Source organism: Talaromyces amestolkiae, assembly GCF_001896365.1.
Source record: "Talaromyces amestolkiae strain CIB chromosome Unknown scaffold10.1, whole genome shotgun sequence".
NCBI classification, from domain to species: domain Eukaryota; kingdom Fungi; phylum Ascomycota; class Eurotiomycetes; order Eurotiales; family Trichocomaceae; genus Talaromyces; species Talaromyces amestolkiae.
Window position 1 is genome coordinate 103,226 of NW_024468046.1, and position 14,361 is coordinate 117,586.

A 14,361-nucleotide genomic window follows, 5' to 3' on the forward strand; every position below is an offset into this window, starting at 1 on the left:
ACAATGTCTGATTCGACATGGCTTCATTTGATCTTCATGAGACAATTGAAACATCCGTTGGCTTTTGATGAGTTATATTTGATGTTTGGGTGCCCTAGAATATGTGTACTTGACATGTATAATTTGACGGCAAAAACAGATTCAATTCAAGCTCCCCTATATGCAAAAACAGAGCTATTTCCAAAGACATTCAAAAGGTTGTTTAAGACATGTACAGAAGAAAAAAAATAAGAAAGTCTGGCGCCTGTCCGTGCTCCTGTAACCCGGATACATAGCCAGTGAAGTAGTCGAGAATAAGCAAGAAGAGATGAAGTGTACAATGTAAAAAAGTATAATGTCGTAGCAAAGTCCTGGGGGAAGTGGTTGAAAGTGGTTGAAGGTGAATATGAGCAGCAAACCGTCATAGATGAAAGTTAGCGAGAAAGGATGTGTCATGAGGCGAACATGAGCATGCTTATGTGTCGAAAGATGTGTCCCAAAGGTATGAATGGAAAAAGCTGAGATTGAGGTGAAAGGAAGAGCCTTTATGATGCATATGATGATGTTGATGAAATTTTATCCGGCCATTGGTCTTCCAACTCGGTCGAGCCAATAGCATAATTCTCCAGTGCTAGACGCGCGCTATATCGAATATTTTCGGTAAACGCAACCTCAACAGGAGGAGCGAGATGTTCCGAAATATCGCTGTGGTAGGCGGATGGACCAACGGGTCGATGGTGGTTGAAAATACCAGGTTCAACAGATAGACATACAGCGCCCTTGGGCCTGTCGTTGACACCCTCGCAAATGTCTCGAAGCATAATGTCGTAGGGATCACTGAACTTCTTCACGCCCATTTCGTAGAGAATTCGGCGAGCACCGCGCTGCGAGACGGCATAGACTAAAGAACAAATCTGGCCCATGACGTGGTGAGTTGTCCGGGTATGGTCGGGGAAAATCTCGCGTGGGTCGCGCTCCTGCTCCATTACATGCAGGTGATGATTCTGAGGGACAGTCTCATCGTTGTAATAAACGACCCGCCCCCGAGGAATACTTTGAGACTTCTTCGCCTTCTCTTCGTCCTGAAGGTTGATATTTGGAGCTTCGGTACCGCAGTGCCCGATCCAGAGCACGTCCCAGTCGTCGCCGTATGGCGATATTTGCGGTTTCACGGTTTTCGGAAGCTGGCCAAAGACGAGTTCCTCTGGTTGTCCGCCTTTCAATGGGTCGTAGTATGAGGGGTCTGCATAATTGTTCGTCGTGCCCGCAAGTGGCATTGTCAAAGCTCGTACCCCCTCAGCAAAGTCGTACATTTGATCGTGGATGCGAACATCCCAGTCCGCGTCGTCTTCGAGGATGAGTGCCGAATCTAAATTGTTCTCGACTATTCTGCAATATTCATAGCTGTCTTAGTACCCTTCGTTACATAGCAGAAATGGAACAGCGGATGGAGCTTACGCTCTAATGGCATTCAAATGACTCCTCCAACTGCCGATATTGCCAGATCTCTGGCTTGTATGACTGGCCGGCGGCGGAAGAGCCCTATCCATGACATCACTGCCGAGTACACCTTCAATATAATCCAACTTCAAGTCCGTCATGGACGACATGAGTGCGAGCGCATCACGACGGTCTGTTCGCGGGGGAAGGTTGATAACGAATATGGCGCCGAACTATATGATTGTCAAGAAATTGGAGTCAGCCAGTTGTAATCACAGCGCACTCTGGATTGCTTACCCCTAAGGTGGAATTCCTAGCATCGCTCGCCAGATCCGAACCGGACGACCTGCGCGATGACTTGGCAGCAGATTGTGCATCTGAAGGCTGATAAAGGAAATATATAAGAGCAAGCAGTAAACAGCCGACTAAGATAGTCTGGCTCAAGATTCGGCTCGGCATGGCCGTCGAATGCGACAACGGTCGCTGTGAATTTCGTCGAGGTAAAAAGAAGTGACCGCCCGTTAACGCAAACTGCAAAGTGTCAAAAACGAATCCACCTGCCCAAAATGCAAATGCGCCTTTATGTATGGTGTGATGCAGGAAGTATCAGCATGGCCAGAAATAAGCGCTCCAGTCTAGCAGAACGTTGTAGGAAGATAAATCAAGAGAAGAAACGTGGATTCCCAAGAATAATAGTTTAAGTTGAAGGTCTAGAATAGGGATGGAGAACCTGAGGCAGGCCTTCCCCAAGGTTAACCAGCTTATTGGTGGGGGGGCAGCCCCGAAGCCGCATTCGTCATTGGCCGGCTTCAGGAGCGGTCACGTTTTAGTCACGTTTTGGCCGATCTGCTGGTTCTGATTGGGCCGGACGTTGGTCTGCAGCCGTTCTGGCCCAGGGAAAGCCCCTGGAATGCTGCTCCTGGTCACGTGCCACTACATGTGATGCTCCTTCCTCTTTCGGCAACACAGCCCTAAGTCGACTGGGAAGGAGCCATGTCGTCGTGCCTGCCTTCTGCGACCGTCTCCCCTTGATCGCGTAACTCAAGAATCTCAACTCTTGATTTCTCTTTTCTGTCATCCACAATGTGACACCTCATTTCCGGTCTAGTCAATGGCCCCATCATTGGATTTCTCCCTCCGTTGCAACTCTCTAACGTGCCGAAAAGTCCTGACTGACCGAGCTGTCGTGACGACTTGTTCGTTCGTAGTCATTTTCCTGCAGCATGATGAGAAACACTAATAAACATATCCACCAGGCACATCTTTTGTCTACCTTGCGCGCAAAATCTGAGTCTCACACGGCAAACACAACAGAGTCGCACCTGTCCTGCATGTCAAGCAAACCTGCCCAACCCTGACGATGTTGTGTCGACTCTCCTAAATCCGACAGAAGATTACAAAACTAGCGTGCTGAGCGGTTTGGATCCGACAACGATCATCGAGTGTGCTGGGAGAGCGCTTTCATTCTGGGCTTATCAGACCACGCAAGAAATGTACTCCTCTTTGATTCTCGCTGCAATATATATGAAGTTAACAATCTTACTATTAGATGCTACCAGGAATACCTTAGCAAAGAGCTCACGGAAAAATACAAAAATTTGAACACCGACAAAGAAAAGTTGATCAACAGCGCCAATGCAGAGATATTGAGTCTGCAAAGCAAGCTTGCTGGTGAGTCCTTTTGATATTTAAACATACAAGTCAACTTTAACTTCAATAATCTAGACATGCAATTGGCCCAAGACCAACTACAAAAGAAAAACGACGAGCTCATCACTCTATATCAAGAGAAATGCAAGAAACACACCCAAATGACGAACCTCTACAACCTCCTCAAAAGCCGAGCAATGCGTTCTCAGATACAGACCGCTGCCTCGGACTCGGTGTCTTATACACTAAATTCTTTACCTCATGCAACAGCCAATACTCGACTGAATGAATCAGTGTCACCTCAAAAAGCGATGACTGCATCTCGACATTTCGATGCTCTACCTTCAACAGAGAAGCGTACCAATAAAAGCAGCACGGAGAGGCTGTTTCGTCATCAGAGAAGTGGTAGTGCAAGCTCGAAAAGTAGGGAGGACCGCTTCATGACTGATGCGGGAGTAATGCCTCCTCCTCAGCTACCTTTTTCTGGTACATTACCTCGCTTCATGTGCAAACTCTTCGAACTAACTTGTCTAACTGTAGTTACCCGAAATCCCGTTCCCACGCCATCGCATCATCGGACCCGTCTTCCTGCACAACCAGAGTCAGCAATCCTACGAGAAAGTAGGGAACAGATGGAAGAGCCAAAGTATTTCGCAAATCGTGAAAGCTTCAGAGATTTTAGCTATAATCCTGGCTGAAACGATGGTCTGACTCAGCTCTGCTGATGTATAACATCTCACAGTCTTGCCATCATAGTCAAATAGGTATATACATTGATAAAATGTCTGTGATACAAGAAGAAGAGAAATTGTTAATCCAGGTCCGAGGTCTATCTAAAAGTAGGAAGCATACAATAAGACAATGCAATAATTACGTTACAAGGAGCTACCATCAGAAGTCGGAAAGGTAGCAAATCGAAGACTCAATATACAGAAATAAAAAGAATTGGAATCAAGGCACCCACAACCGAACAAATCCAGCAACTTCCTGACGACAAGTAACGCAACTGCCGAAGTTGTTCATGGCTAGACTGACTCTGCAATCTTCGCAGACACAGAGACATCGACATGGCCAGGCTATGATTGAGCGTGGGCTTGTCTGACAAATCACGCATTGAGGGCCGTCGTCTCCGAGGCCTGCCGCACCTGTTTCCCATGAATCTTTGGGGCCTTCTTGTACGCGTGCGGCTGCGTCTTGGCGGCGAGTCAGGATGAGTTTCTCAAGGATGTCGGCTTCTTCTTCAGCTGTGGGACGTGACTTCTCGTTGCTGTTACTGCTGCTGTCTCTGGACCTGGCATGATAGCGCACTGGCATCAGCACGCGTGCTCGTTCGCGCTCGTCCTGGCGTCGGAAGCGGCTGCGGGTCATAATCCGACCCTCTTGCTCGGCAAGGAGATGCGCGGCGAGAATACGGGCTTCGTTTTTGCTTTCTTGGTCGCGAGGGTCGAGTAGACGGGCGAGTGATGAAGTATCCAATAGAGTCTCCATTAGCGGCGTGCTTTCGCGGGTAAATGTGCGAGGGTAGGGCTCTCGCTGCGTAGGCGTCCGACGGCCATCGGAGTCCTCATCATCTTCCCATTCATCGTCATTGTTAGTCTGCATAGAGATCACGCTGGTGTTATCATCAAGGCTGTTCTCCGAAGGTGCGTAATCGCCACTCTCGTCCTGGTTGCCCCAGGATCCTCCAGCTGACCACCAACTGTAGAGCTTATTATCCAATTGAGTCTCGTCTGTATCTTCCCACGTTGATTGATGCATAATCTCTCTCTTTCGCATTTCTTTCTCAACGTCGAACTCGTCATCCTCCGGAAGTTCGAGCTCCCCATCTTCCGTCAAAATCCAAAAGTCCAACAAAGCCTGCTGCTCCCTCAGGCTTGCCTTCTTTCGCTTCTTGTTGGATCCGATTAGCCGAACCATCCACTGTGGTCGAGATGTGATGCCCATTCGTTCCAGAATCTTGTTCAGGCCTAGAGTAATCCACCTAGAAATCAAATAAAAGATACCCCTGAAAAATGCATACCCATGATAAACCCTGCTTGCGCCATGAAATGCACCAACGCCCCCAAGATTATTTTGTGAATGAGACCGATATATATTCTTCAATTTTTCAATTTTCTGTTCCTTGCCGTATCCGCTTTCCCAAGTTTCTGCTTGTGGTAGAGGAATATCAAAGCTGATACCGCCTGTGTTGTCCCATCGAGTAGCTGAAGTGTTACCCGATGCCCTAGGCCTTGCCCTCCGACGAGCAGTCTCAATTTCAGTAAGCCTATCTTCCTCCAACCAGGTCCTGCGGCGAGCTACAACATTGCGCCCCTCATTCAAAAAGACTGCTTCACTCGCAGCAGTCAAGGCGGCGTATCCGATGCGAAGTAGGGAGGTATAGAAATCTTCGTGCATATTGAGGCGCACATTGCGAATCTGAGTGGAACCCTGCATGTTGTCATTTGCTAAAGTGAATCGCTCCCAGATAGATGACGGTTCAGGCAGTCCCGCAGGGAGATTGAACGCGCTAATGAGAACGGCTAGTCCATAGATGCCCAAGCAGACAATGATTCCAACCAGTATGAGTAGATGGGGAACGAATCCCACTATGCAGACAGTAGGAAATTTGAGGAAGCCGCTATCGCCGCTGACGGGTGAGTTATCAAGGAAACCCCATGCCATAGCACCCATGTAACAGAGTCCCCACAGGGTTGTATTTATTAGTCGGTACCTGCTTTGCTTCCCGAAAACATCGAGAGCGTTAGAGCATAGACTATTACAGCACGAGATGAGGACGATAAACAGTAATTCAGGCGTTACGTTCATTTTCTCGAGCACCTGTGTGCGAGTGAGTATATGCAGGGTTGAATTTTCGTCCCCTGTCAAAGGCAAGTCATCTCGTGTTGAGCTATGCTTCGTCAATCCAAAAATTCCTAGACCGATGGACTGGCTGACCATGGTTTCCGCCTCCGCGAACGCAAGAGAATGCTCGAAGATTGACATTCCAGCCTCCGTGACGACAGGTCGACCTTGCAAAGCACATAATAGCGTCTCCACAAAATGGCTTATGCAAAGAGTGATGAAGACTGGCCAAAGGAGATTGAACGATCCACGAGGAATTTCGGTCCCACTCGATTGCCTGCTCATAGCCACCGCACTACAAGAATCTGAATATGACTCCCAAGGCAGAAGTGTGGAACTCATGGAATATAAAAAGCCACCGCCGGCAGCGTGATCAAAGGAGAAACGCTTATCTGGATGGCCATATCGGATTGAGGGGTATTCAGGAGACGTTTGACATCGAATTGCGCGTAGTAAATTCACGATCTGCGCCAGGAATAGAGTAATTGGTATGATGCGAAGAACAAGGCGCTTCTTCCACGGAATGCTGATGTGTCGCCTTGATGATGCATATATTGTCACACGATTAAGTATCAAAGCGACTGAGAAGCAAGCTAATGACCATCGACTGGTCATGTAACTGAAGAAGCCGCTGAATCTCCTCATTGTATGAAAGAAATCTGTCATGTTGAAAGCAGCGTCGGCACCCGCGTTTTCTGCGATTCCTTCAGCTATGTTTGCTCCAGTGGCTGCAGCCGCAGCTGCCAGCTCACCCTCCCCTCCGCCCCCATTACCGAAGAGGACATCTAGACCAGTAAAACGCGCGACATTGTGTGGGAGAGTGACAAACGTAAAGGTTTCGAACTGTTGAATTGCTTGCCAAGGAGCTTTCAGCATAAGAAGAGGATATGATATGTTGTTTGATATTGTGTTGTTGAGCGTCTGCGCGGAGGCTGAGGGGATGGTGTCGCCGGAAGTCGACATTCTTCACGAATATGCGAATGGACAGTGCGATCGAAAAGTGAGGTCAGAATGATTTGAATATACAATCGTGGGTGGGTGGGTGAACGCGAGTATTCTGTCGGATTAGCAATGGCCCATCAGTGTTCTACTGAATCGGGCAGGACTTGGGGTCCGACACCTGAGAGGCGTCTTCCCTCGGTCATAACTCTATGAAGGCGACAGCAGTAGCGTGCACAGGGTGTGCAGAGGGCTTATTACCACAAAGTACAAGAAGCGTGAACGACGGAAAATCTGGATGGGTTGATGTAAAGAAGGGAGAAGTCGTCCCGAAGTCCGGGTATTTGTAGAAGCTCAGGGAGATGATGATGGCGGCCGTTGCACTTGCCAAGGTTATCCCCGCGCCTCCGCCCGATCGCCCAAACGGGGAATCCGTCACGACCGGGGTGTAGAACGCGATTCGGCCTTCAATGTTGTATACAATGTACAGTCAAGTCGATAGTCTGGGGGCATATTTATTTTACTTCGTTACATCCATGAACATATCGGAAGTTACAAACCGTTCGCACAATGATCTAAGGAGTAGAAGTGAGTTCGGAGAGCTCGCCGAACTGATGTATAGCTGCATCCAAGGTTGTACGTATATACCTCTTGATTTTGTTGGCAAATTCAATTCTATATTCACATTACCATATTGACCAATCAACACCGAATCCCTCATAACACATCAGAAGAAGAATGCGTTGCCCTGGGCATCTCTCCTCGTTGACTTCATCTTCTCGAGAAACTCCTCACCCGGCTCGTACTCGCGCCATAGACTGGCCGGAAATATGTGCTTATTCTTCTCGTACCACCGCCGATCCACCACCTTCGTCAGTGTTGGATCTGTGTTGGCGCCCTCGAGCTCTTCATCATTAGGCTGCGAGACAGGGCCGTCCTCTTGCGCGGGAGGTACACTGGCCGAGAAATCGAATAATAAACCCTTGGTCTTGCCAAAACTAGGTACTTTATTCGCTATAAAGTAGTAGAATTCATAATGCTGCCGCGAAGTTAGTGTTGATTCCAGATTGCTTCCGGTGGAAAAACTCACATGAGGAACAATAATATCCCCTCGCACGAGCATGAGATCGTCCACACCAACTCTAGCCCATTCTCGACGGTTATCGCGTTTCGCGCGACTACTCTTCTGAGCTCCTGCTGCTCCAAGCTCGGCGCCAACTTTACGACACCGGTCAAGGAATAACCAGACGTGATCTCCTTTCTTGACTTTGACCTGTCCGGCGGGGATGTTTGTGCCGTCATAGAAAACAAAAGGTATTATAATCTCCGTAGCTTTGATCTTTTCTTGCATACCCAAGAACTCTTTTCGTAATGCATCTCGCGCCTGCGCCTCAGCCTCAAGTGCCGCTTTGGTGAGTGTCTTTGGCGGGGGAGGAGCATTGGGGTTTGCGGTGATCTTGCGCGGTTGTATAGCAGGACTTCCTTCTAGCTGTTTCTTGGAATTTGGTTGTGGCGTCGCTGCACCAGAGTCTTCTCCAGTATCGTTTGTATCGTCATCGTCTCCGAAAGATAATTTACTCTTTGCAAGTGCCTTTTTTCTCTTTTTTGGTCGACCTTCCGAGGATACAGAGCCGGGTGTCAGCGCACTGTTCTTGGCCCATTAGCGGTATTCCTCGATCCTTCAATTGTACATTTGAACTTACCCGCCAGGCGCATCGTTTTGTGATGGTGATCCTGTCCTCGTGCCCGATGTGAACCGTCCCAACGATTTATCATGCGCCTCGCGCTCTTTCTGTTCAAGAACTTCTGCTCGCCGTTTGCGAAACTCCGAAAGATGGACTAGACCGACTGTTTGTGATTTTAGCAAGTCTTCAGCTGAGGTTGCTGAGTTTGTGAACGATCGAGGAGTCGACGTGCGACTTGGTGGTTCGGTTGACATGATCTTGAATTGTCGACAAATATTTGAAGGCAAACAGTCACAGTGACAAGAATGTCAGATGTATGCGCTCTGCGACGCCAAGGACTCTCTGGTAACACGTGACTTCAGAGGAATAGAAGATACCTGGGAGACCCAAGTAGCGTCGCGGTGATATTCAATTTTGCTATTCCCAACAATAATCCATCAAATTCTTGTCTTTGAAGTGGTTGAAGCTTATCGGCGCTAAGATCTGGGGCAAAATCAAGTGCTCAAAGCTTCCGCTTCCGCTAGCTCGTTTGATCAAATTGCTCCGACAACAACATTTTCAAATCACAATCACCACAGATATCCAACATGGAGGAAGACGATGATGATCTTTACGACCCTGCTGACTCCTTTCCGCCTCAGCAGGAGCACAGTAACTATAACCAGACCTCTGAAGACACAAAACCTGCGGACTCTTACGATTTTGAAGAAGAGGAAGAGGACGACGATGTAAATTGCTTCTCTGCAGGAAGAATTTGCATATCAATATAGCTTACACGCATATAGGATGATTTCAATATTATCACAGAAGCTCCTGCAGATGCAGGCCAAAGCCTGTAAGTTCAGGATTTCCTACAATACCTTGACGATTACTGATTCGATTCTCGAAAAGTGCACATCCCCGACATGCAGCATTAGCCGGTGAGGGTCAACGATCAGTATCGGTCGATATGAAACCGTCAACACCGACACTTGCGATCAAAGCCGAGAGCGCTACGCCCGCACCTATACAAGGCAGACCGGTAGCAACCTTGAAACCCGGTACAGACTATCCAGCCATACACACATCGACAATCGACGTGAACGGAAACCCAATACATCCCGTCACAGGCAAACCCATTACTTCAACAGATCTAGATACCGACTTCCCATCGGAAGATGAGAAGCCATGGAGACGTCCCGGAACAGATATTACGGATTTCTTCAACTACGGATTCGACGAGTTTACGTGGGCGAGCTACTGCCTCAAGCAACAACAACTGCGCAACGAGGTATCAGATCAGAAAAAACAATTGGATGAGATGCAGGCGTTCATGTCGATGGGAGCAATGCCCGGAATGCCAGGCGCGCCCACCCCAACACCAGCACCGCCCACTCAAGCCGCTCCTGCTGCTGCAGGTATGGCGGGTATGCCTGCAATGCCYGGGATGCCGGATATGTCGCCAGATATGATGCAGGGAATGCTTGCGAATATGATGTCTCAGGGTCTCGATCCCTCGGCAATGGATCCGATAAATTTTATGCAGCATATGCAGGCCATGATGGGTGGTGGACAGCCGGGCGGCGGGCAACAGAACCAGGGATATCCCGCGCAGGGCAATCAGCAGCAGATGGGTTATGGAGGTTATAATCAGCAGGGAGGCTATGGTGGAGGACGCGGACGGGGAGGAGGTCGAAGGTGGTGAGTGATGTATCTACACGAATATTTCACCCTTGGTCGGACGGTTTGGCGTTCTGAATTATTTAATATGTCGATTCGTACAAATGAAATATACCCGGTCCTGCATCAACTCATGCTAGACTGTAACCCTAAATTCAACGTTGTACCCGTGCCATCTCACCTATCCTACCCCCATCCTGGTGTAGGTGAGCGATGGCACGGGTAAATATAAAGTGAAGTAAACGGACTTACCAACCAATTCACGGCTGTGTATGTCAGTGGTAGACGGTCACCCTCCTATATGTTCGGTTCAGGTGAAGGCCCAGGGTTCCCTGCATGGTCGTATTTTTTTTGGAACACCTAAAGGTTCAACGAGTCCAATCCCCCAACCTCTGGGTAGGCACAACCTGGATAGCGGCCCTTAGTCAGCGGCTAGGTTTAGCAGGTAGTTATCATATACTACTACTACTACTACTACTACTACTACTACTACTTGTATCCTCGGCATTGGATTCCGGGGGGCGGGATGGATGCCTTGTCGCCTTACCGTCTGGCCGGATAGAAGAAAGTCTTGGCATTCTGGAAATTTCTCGCTCGAATTGATCCAGCCAGAGCGTCGTTTCTTTTGATCTCCCCCGGTACCTTCGATTCATCTCTGTTCGCGAGTTCACGCCTCTATCTTGCATTCACTAGCTCATTATTCATTAGTATCTTATAATACATCACAATGGTATGTTAGCTCTATTCTCCAACAATTCCAGCAGCGATAAGCTCCGCGCAAAGCTCTTCTTCCCCGGATCGAAGTTTTGTCTACATTCAACCCATCCGTCCATCCGTCCATACGACCACGCATCACTTTACTTCCTTCATACTGACATAAAATCTATCAGGCTCTCCGCAACATCAAGAACCTCGTTCCCCTCCTGGACCGCGTCCTCGTTCAGCGCATCAAGCCCGAAACCAAGACCGCCAGCGGCATCTTCCTTCCCGAAAGCACCGTCAAGGAGATCAATCAGGCCACCGTATTGGCCGTTGGTCCTGGCGCCACTGACCGAAATGGAAATAAGATCCCCATGAGCGTTGCTAGCGGTGATAAGGTTTTGATTCCTCAGGTATATTTCCTCCGATTGAGAATACAGCAATGTTGTGAAAGGGTTGGAGCTGATTGAATACGTATAGTTTGGTGGTAGCCCCGTTAAGGTTGGTGAGGAGGAGTTCACTCTTTTCCGGGACTCTGAGTAAGTCTTGAAACATCAAGCTGGGTATTCGGGTAACTAACAACATGTTCAGGATCCTTGCCAAGATCAGAGAGTAAAGAAATCAATTTCTCGACATAATAAAACCTCTTCCTTTCTCACAATGTACTATATCGAACTTGTATTATCACGCCTGAAGAAACTGAAAGTCGAGGGAACGGCGTTCGTTTCGGACAAGGAAAAAAGAGACATAAGTTTTTAATGCACCATTTACACTGGGAAAGGATTATTCTGACCATGTGGTATGCGTGACGTGTTGTCGTTGTTGTTCCAGCGGATTTTTTGCATATTTGCCCTTTTTTGTCTCGATTGATCTAATCAATACATGTCCTCCATCTCATAACCCCCGGAAGGTGCCGTGATAGGCTTTGCTTCATTAAACTTAGAATCTCCTCTCTGAATACATACTATAGCTATCTTCATTTGTGCAGCATTTGAACTCTCAATCTCGTTCACATCAAATCAACCGCCCAGTCGATCTGCCAGTCCATATCAAGCGCCTTGTTGACCCTTGAGATGACTCTTTGCCCTACAAGGTTCTGGAACATTTCCATCCGGGTTCGGCAGGGCATCTCGACAAATCTGGAAAGGGGACTTATTTGATCGACGTCTTCATAAAGTTCGAATTGCGCCGAACTTGTCTTAAGAACAGCGAGGATGCTCTCAGCAGCGAAAGGATTAAGTCCTGCGCTTCGAAGGAATACCTCCCACTGTGTATGATCATCATGGAAATGCGGAGCAGTTGTCCTGCTTTCTGTTGCGTTCAAAGGAGGTATGAGATCAGGGTTCATGGTATGTTTTGCGGCTATGGACAGGATCCAATCGAGGACATCATCTGTAGCAATGAGCAGCACCTTGATATTGCATACACGATTGAGTGACATGCAATAGGTTGTTAGATCTCTTACTGACGAGAGAATATACATGGTTGTTTCCAGAGGCGATCGAACCAGCACGTAAAGCATCTCATACCTAGGTGTAGCCTGGACAATTCTCGCATGCAACGGCGAGTCTATATCCGGAGGTCCCTGTCCAGGAAGATACTTTTGCGTTGTTTCATGAGAGCTCGCAAGAATGACGCCAGTGATAGGAGATACTATCAAATCCGCTTCGTCGATCACAAGTGGTTGACTGGGGCTTGCTCCTTGATAGTCACGAAAGATGAGTCGAAGCGATCGAGAAGACGATATATCTTCCAACGAGCGAATAAGGGTGCTGTCGGACCGCAGTAAATGTGTTGACATAATCAGCAAGAGCGGTTTATCAGACTCGTTCGAATGGTATTTGGGATATAGACTGAGGTTCTGAATATTATGCCCAATGACGGGAGAGGATAGCAGTATGGTAGATGCGGTTGGTTTTTCAAGAGTATCGGTTTTGACTGAACCAGTCATTGTACTACTCTTCGGCGTGCTACTAAAGTACCGACTTTCGACGTCAAGTTTTCGACGTTTATTCTTGTGGCATCTCGTTTGCATGAATGCTGACAGCGTACTGAGTGACTCGGGAGGATTTGTCACTGGCAAGAGCGCTGTCTTTGATTTAGGCAAGTTCTCTGGTTCGTGAGTAGACAGTGGAGATGCTGCTCGTTTATGAGTGACTGCGTCTACGACTCGCGGGTCGTGTTCCTCAACCGGTTCAGGGGTAACAGCGTATTCAACCAACGCTGCATGGAGGTTAGTGTCAGTGTCTCTATGGTGAGAGTCTAGAATAGTATCGTGCTCATGCTGCTCTTCTTTGTCAGTATATAGAGCGTCTCCGACAAGCTGTTCGTTTTCCTCAGGCAAGCCAGGGGTAAAGACTTCTTCAGTAACCACTTCGTTGGCGAGGTGGGTATTCGTGTCACTACTACGAAACTCCTGTATGATGTTACGTTCATGTTGGTCCTCACTTTCGATATAGAAGTAAGCGTTTTCGTATTTGTCTTCTTCGAGTAGACCAGGGGTAGCAACTTCTTCAACAGACGCTTCGTTGTCATAGCCTGTATCCGTGTCAATACTGTGACGAGACTCCGGTTCCACATGGTGAACACGCTGCTCTTTACTTTCGATGTAAAGTGGAGGTATAGCCAGGTGTGAAGGAGATGCCTAAAACACGAGATCAGAATTGTCCACATCTGCAGTGTTTAGGGAACATCACTGACTATGTTCAAGATAGAGCTATTAACAACTTCCTCTATCTCCTTCCTCTGTCTCTTTTCATCAAGATACGTTAGAGCTTGGCGCAGAATCCGCCCAGTGCCTTCAGGAGCCTCAAGTTTCCCCGTGCTGGGACCTCTGTCCAAAATACTCGGCAGTTCCCAAAAGTAATCCGGAAATTCGAGTCCTTCATCAATGCCAGCTCTTTCGCGATCTGCCAGACCTGGTACTATCTCGTTCAATAACTCGACAGGATCGGCTCTCTTGCTCAGTGTCTTCAACGTATTCTGCTTTTCTGCCGAGAGCAGTGGGACGTCTATCTTAAGATCATCCCCGGGCTTGTAGTTGAGTTTCAGAGAAATTGTATCTTCCACTCTGTGATCTGGTTTGGGCTGTAGTGACGTTACTTCTTGTAAGACAGAGGCCAGGAACTTAACACCGTCCTTGTCAAGAATCAGTTTCTCATTTCTCGAAGCGATAGCCAATGTCAGATCTTGTAATTCCGAAGTCTCACAATCGAAGAGCTGCGATGTCGAATCCGTCGAAGAGAGAGACTGTGCATTCTCAGAATCGCGAATCCGGGCGAGGAGATCCAGTGGATTGAGCTGTTGAGGGTTTCTGGAAGTGCCTCGAGATCTGGCGTATTCGAGCACGGAGGGCTCGTCGAAGTCATCCATTGCGAGACTTCAGCGAATACTAGCAGAATACTCTGGAGTGAACGAGGAGTGGACCAAAAGTGTGCTTCGTGAGGAAAGGAAGTCAAGAGGTTGG

At 48.1% G+C, this 14,361-nt stretch overlaps 5 protein-coding genes across 5 annotated transcripts; 2 read left to right on the forward strand and 3 right to left on the reverse strand.

Moving 5' to 3' along the window:
• Window positions 1-524: 524 nt before the first annotated feature.
• Window positions 525-5,742, reverse strand: BHQ10_005519 (uncharacterized protein; the record flags this gene model as incomplete). Its single annotated transcript, XM_040878004.1, has 4 exons — window positions 525-1,368; window positions 1,438-1,652; window positions 1,717-1,803; window positions 4,180-5,742. 4 exons carry the CDS (start codon window positions 5,740-5,742, stop codon window positions 525-527), a joined length of 2,709 nt encoding a protein of 902 aa, XP_040734023.1.
• Window positions 5,743-7,579: 1,837 nt separating this feature from the next.
• BHQ10_005520 (uncharacterized protein) lies at window positions 7,580-8,791 on the reverse strand (the record flags this gene model as incomplete). The annotated part of the gene is made up of 3 exons (XM_040878006.1): window positions 7,580-7,891; window positions 7,943-8,498; window positions 8,556-8,791. The coding sequence occupies 3 exons, from the start codon at window positions 8,789-8,791 to the stop codon at window positions 7,580-7,582; spliced, it is 1,104 nt and encodes a 367-aa protein (XP_040734024.1).
• A 333-nt stretch (window positions 8,792-9,124) lies between these two features.
• BHQ10_005521 (uncharacterized protein) lies at window positions 9,125-10,221 on the forward strand (the record flags this gene model as incomplete). Its single annotated transcript, XM_040878007.1, has 3 exons — window positions 9,125-9,265; window positions 9,323-9,372; window positions 9,429-10,221. 3 exons carry the CDS (start codon window positions 9,125-9,127, stop codon window positions 10,219-10,221), a joined length of 984 nt encoding a protein of 327 aa, XP_040734025.1.
• A 702-nt stretch (window positions 10,222-10,923) lies between these two features.
• BHQ10_005522 (uncharacterized protein) lies at window positions 10,924-11,511 on the forward strand (the record flags this gene model as incomplete). The annotated part of the gene is made up of 4 exons (XM_040878008.1): window positions 10,924-10,926; window positions 11,087-11,308; window positions 11,376-11,434; window positions 11,487-11,511. The coding sequence occupies 4 exons, from the start codon at window positions 10,924-10,926 to the stop codon at window positions 11,509-11,511; spliced, it is 309 nt and encodes a 102-aa protein (XP_040734026.1).
• Window positions 11,512-11,904: 393 nt separating this feature from the next.
• On the reverse strand, window positions 11,905-14,267 carry BHQ10_005523 (uncharacterized protein; the record flags this gene model as incomplete). The annotated part of the gene is made up of 2 exons (XM_040878009.1): window positions 11,905-13,539; window positions 13,596-14,267. The coding sequence occupies 2 exons, from the start codon at window positions 14,265-14,267 to the stop codon at window positions 11,905-11,907; spliced, it is 2,307 nt and encodes a 768-aa protein (XP_040734027.1).
• Between the last annotated feature and the right edge of the window lie 94 nt (window positions 14,268-14,361).